General features: G+C 66.2%; 1 protein-coding gene across 1 annotated transcript; it reads left to right on the top strand.

The window, feature by feature from the left end:
* The first annotated feature begins 283 nt into the window (after nucleotides 1-283).
* Nucleotides 284-2,681, top strand: JAGN1 (jagunal homolog 1). Its single transcript, XM_065408389.1, has 3 exons — nucleotides 284-335; nucleotides 1,279-1,387; nucleotides 2,219-2,681. Exons 2-3 carry the CDS (start codon nucleotides 1,299-1,301, stop codon nucleotides 2,679-2,681), a joined length of 552 nt encoding a protein of 183 aa, XP_065264461.1. The 5' UTR covers nucleotides 284-335; nucleotides 1,279-1,298.
* The last annotated feature ends 638 nt before the right edge of the window (nucleotides 2,682-3,319 follow it).

The raw sequence follows: 3,319 nt of genomic DNA, 5'->3' as shown, positions 1-3,319 counted from the left end.
GCCGAGTGCGGGAGCCCCACACCCCAAGGCGCAGGGCTTAGGGGTCCTCGGCAGTGCCCAGACCGAGCCCTGACTCTTGCATGGCCTGCCCTGGGCGCTGCCCTGGCCCCTCCCCCTGGACAATGGACACGCCCCCCCGGGCAGTGGACACGCCCTCGCTCCTCCCCTGCTGCGTCCTGGGCACGAGGCACAACCATAGATCCGGACCTCCCGCGGCAGAGACAAGCCCGCCACAGGGTAACCATAGAGTTGGCAAGAAGGGCCCGACGGATACCATAGAGAGTGACGCCAAGGTGATAGAGTGTCCTGGGCACGGCCGGCTCCGTCCGTGGCAGGTAGGACAGCGGGGATGGGCTGGGCGGGGCCCGGGGATGGGGGGATCCCCAGCTATGGGGTATGGTGGGGGCTGGGGTTGGCTGGGGCAGGGGATCCCCAGCTATGGGGTGGGGTGGGCTGGGAGAGGGGATCCCCAGCTATGGGGTGTGTGGGCGGGGGTTGGCTGGGGGAGGGGATCCCCAGGTGTGGGGGGGGTTGGCTGGGGCAGGGGATCCCCAGCTATGGGGTGTGTGGGCGGGGGTTGGCTGGGGGAGGGGATCCCCAGGTGTGGGGGGGGTTGGCTGGGGCAGGGGATCCCCAGCTATGGGGTGTGGTGGTGGTGGTGGGGGCTGGGGTTGGCTGGGGGAGGGGATCCCCAGCTATGGGGTGTGGTGGTGGTGGTGGTGGGGGCTGGGCTGGGGGAGGGGATCCCCAGCTATGGGGTGTGGTGGGGGGGGGGGGCTGGGCTGGGGGAGGGGATCCCCAGCTATGGGGTGTGGTGGTGGGGGGGGCTGGGCTGGGGGAGGGGATCCCCAGCTATGGGGTGTGGTGGTGGGGGGGGCTGGGCTGGGGGAGGGGATCCCCAGCTATGGGGTGTGTGGGCAGGGGTTGGCTGGGGGAGGGGATCCCCAGGTGTGTGTGGGGGGGTTGGCTGGGGCAGGGGATCCCCAGCTATGGGGTATGGTGGGGGCTGGGGTTGGCTGGGGGAGGGGATCCCCAGCTATGGGGTGTGGTGGGGGCTGGGGTTGGCTGGGGGAGGGGATCCCCAGCTATGGCGGGGTGGCTGCCTGTAGTCACAGGATCCGTGTAATCCCATGTGCTTTCACCGTTGGTGCCTGGTGCCTGGGATTCCTGCCATGTTCCCACAGAGTGATCAGGGGCGCAGAGCTCCTGTGGGTACTGATGTCCGTACCCTGAATGGCAGCGTGTCCCCCTGGCTCACCCCGCCCATCTCTCTGGCAGGGCTTGGGCTGCCTAGTGCCATGGCCTCCCGTGCGGGCCCCCGGGCTGAGGGCACTGATGGCAGTGACTACCAGCATCGCGAGAGGGTGGCCTCCCATTACCAGATGAGGTAAGTCTGAGTGCAGGCTGGGTTGAGCCCCCGGGCCCCATTCCGGGTCCCTGCCCAGTGAGCAGGGGCAGGGTGCAGAGCCGCCCAGCTGGACTGAGCTGGTGTCCGTGAATGGCTGGGCGTTCCCTGGAGTATGTGCTGGGATTCAGGGGCTCGCTGGACCTGTCTGAGGCCTGAAGGTCCAAGCTGGGGCAGGGTGTGTGTGTCCGGGGCAGGTCTGTTATGCTGCAGTGCAGCCTCCCCCCTGCCCAGCCCATGGTGCTGTGCACGCCAGCTCTGGGTCACGAGCAGCTCCCACCAGAGTGAGCATGGCAGGCTGGGGCCCTGCCCCTGCCAGGGGTGTTCCCTCCACAAACCAGGCTGCTTGTGGCTTTGGCTGGCAGGGGGCAGAGGCCAGAGAGCGCCCAGGCTGACCTGCAGCTTCATTCTCTGCCCCCAGCCCCAGTCAGGTGGGGAGGCCCCGTCCATCTGCCAGGGGAAGCGGCTCAGTCAGGCTTCATGCCCAGCAGCTGCTTCCCGCTGGCACCTACTCAGAGGAATCTGCCCTTCCTGCTGGGCTCACCTGCTCCACAGCCTTCAGGCTGGTGGTGCTCCGGGATCACACCCTGCTGGTGACTTCGTCAGTACCCCAGCGAGACATGTGCCAGGGGCTGGTCTGCAGCCTTGCTCTGTTGGGGTCCTGGGTTCAGGCAGGCTTCAGGCTCTGTCCACAGCTCTTGGCAGCCTGGCTGCCATCTCTCCTGCCTCCGAGTCCTTCCTGCCCCTCCCGCTTAGGCAAAGCTAGGGAGCCCATCGAAGTGCGAGCCCGAGCCTGGCTTTCTCCCTCTGCAGCGTGGCCCTGAAGTCCGAAATAAAGAAGCTGATCTACATGCAGGTGGCCATCTGGCTGCTGCTCCTGGCCCAGATGTGCGTGGGTCACCTGAAGCTGCTGCCCCATGACCAGGTGGCCATGCCCTACCAGTGGGAGTACCCCTACCTGCTCAGCATCATCCCCTCTCTCTTCGGCCTCATGTCCTTCCCCCGCAACAACATCAGCTATCTGGTGCTGTCCATGATCAGCACAGGCCTGTTCTCGGTGGCACCCCTCATCTACGGCAGCATGGAGATGTTCCCCATGGCGCAGCAGCTCTACCGCCACGGCAAGGCCTACCGCTTCATCTTCGGCTTTTCCGCCGTCTCCGTCATGTACCTGCTGGTGGTGGTGGCGGTGCAGGTGCACGGCTGGCAGCTCTACTACAGCAAGAAGCTCCTGGACTCCTGGTTCACCAGCACGCAGGAGAAGAAGAAGAAATGAAGCGGGACTGGGAGCCACACACCTGTATGACTCGGGGGCGGGGGGGGATGCTGCCATCCCCAGGGGGCTGGATGGCACCAGGGTGGGGGTCCCCATTTTTGGGTAGCTCTGCTGGCAAACACTCAAAGCTCCCTATAGACTGGGCTGCCCTGCCCCTCCAGCCCTAGCCCTGGCTGGCAGTGACTGACCGTTCTTCAGTGGCTGGTGGGCCAGGGCTGGGTAGGAGGGCAGCTCCTGATGCGACCAGGGTACCCTCACCAGAAGTCCCCTGGCAGCACTTGGCTCTGGTACCTCTGCCCAGTTGGCTGGGATGAGAGGGGCGTGCAGGATGGGAGTGGCCCGGGGGCAGCCACCAGCCCTTCCTGATCTCCCCATTTCATGGAGCAGAAAGGTGCCCTGACCCCAGTGCCGCTGCCCTGAAGTCTGACAACATGGCACAGCCCCAGGGCTGCAGACGATGGTTGGCGCAGCGCTGCCCACTCCCACAGTGGCTTGTGCTGTGCTGGGCCAATGTCGGTGTCTGAGGCCCAGTCTGCACCAGTGCCCTGCCCGGATTGCCCTGGGGGCATGCAGGGCCCTCCCTTCCCCACAGCTGGGTGAATTCCATGCCTCTGCCTGGGAAGGAGCAGCTCCAGGTC

This window comes from Emys orbicularis, chromosome 7 (genome assembly GCF_028017835.1).
Source record: "Emys orbicularis isolate rEmyOrb1 chromosome 7, rEmyOrb1.hap1, whole genome shotgun sequence".
Taxonomy (NCBI): Eukaryota; Metazoa; Chordata; order Testudines; family Emydidae; genus Emys; species Emys orbicularis.
Note: the sequence above shows the minus strand (reverse complement) of the source record. Positions and strands in the feature narration are given on the sequence as shown.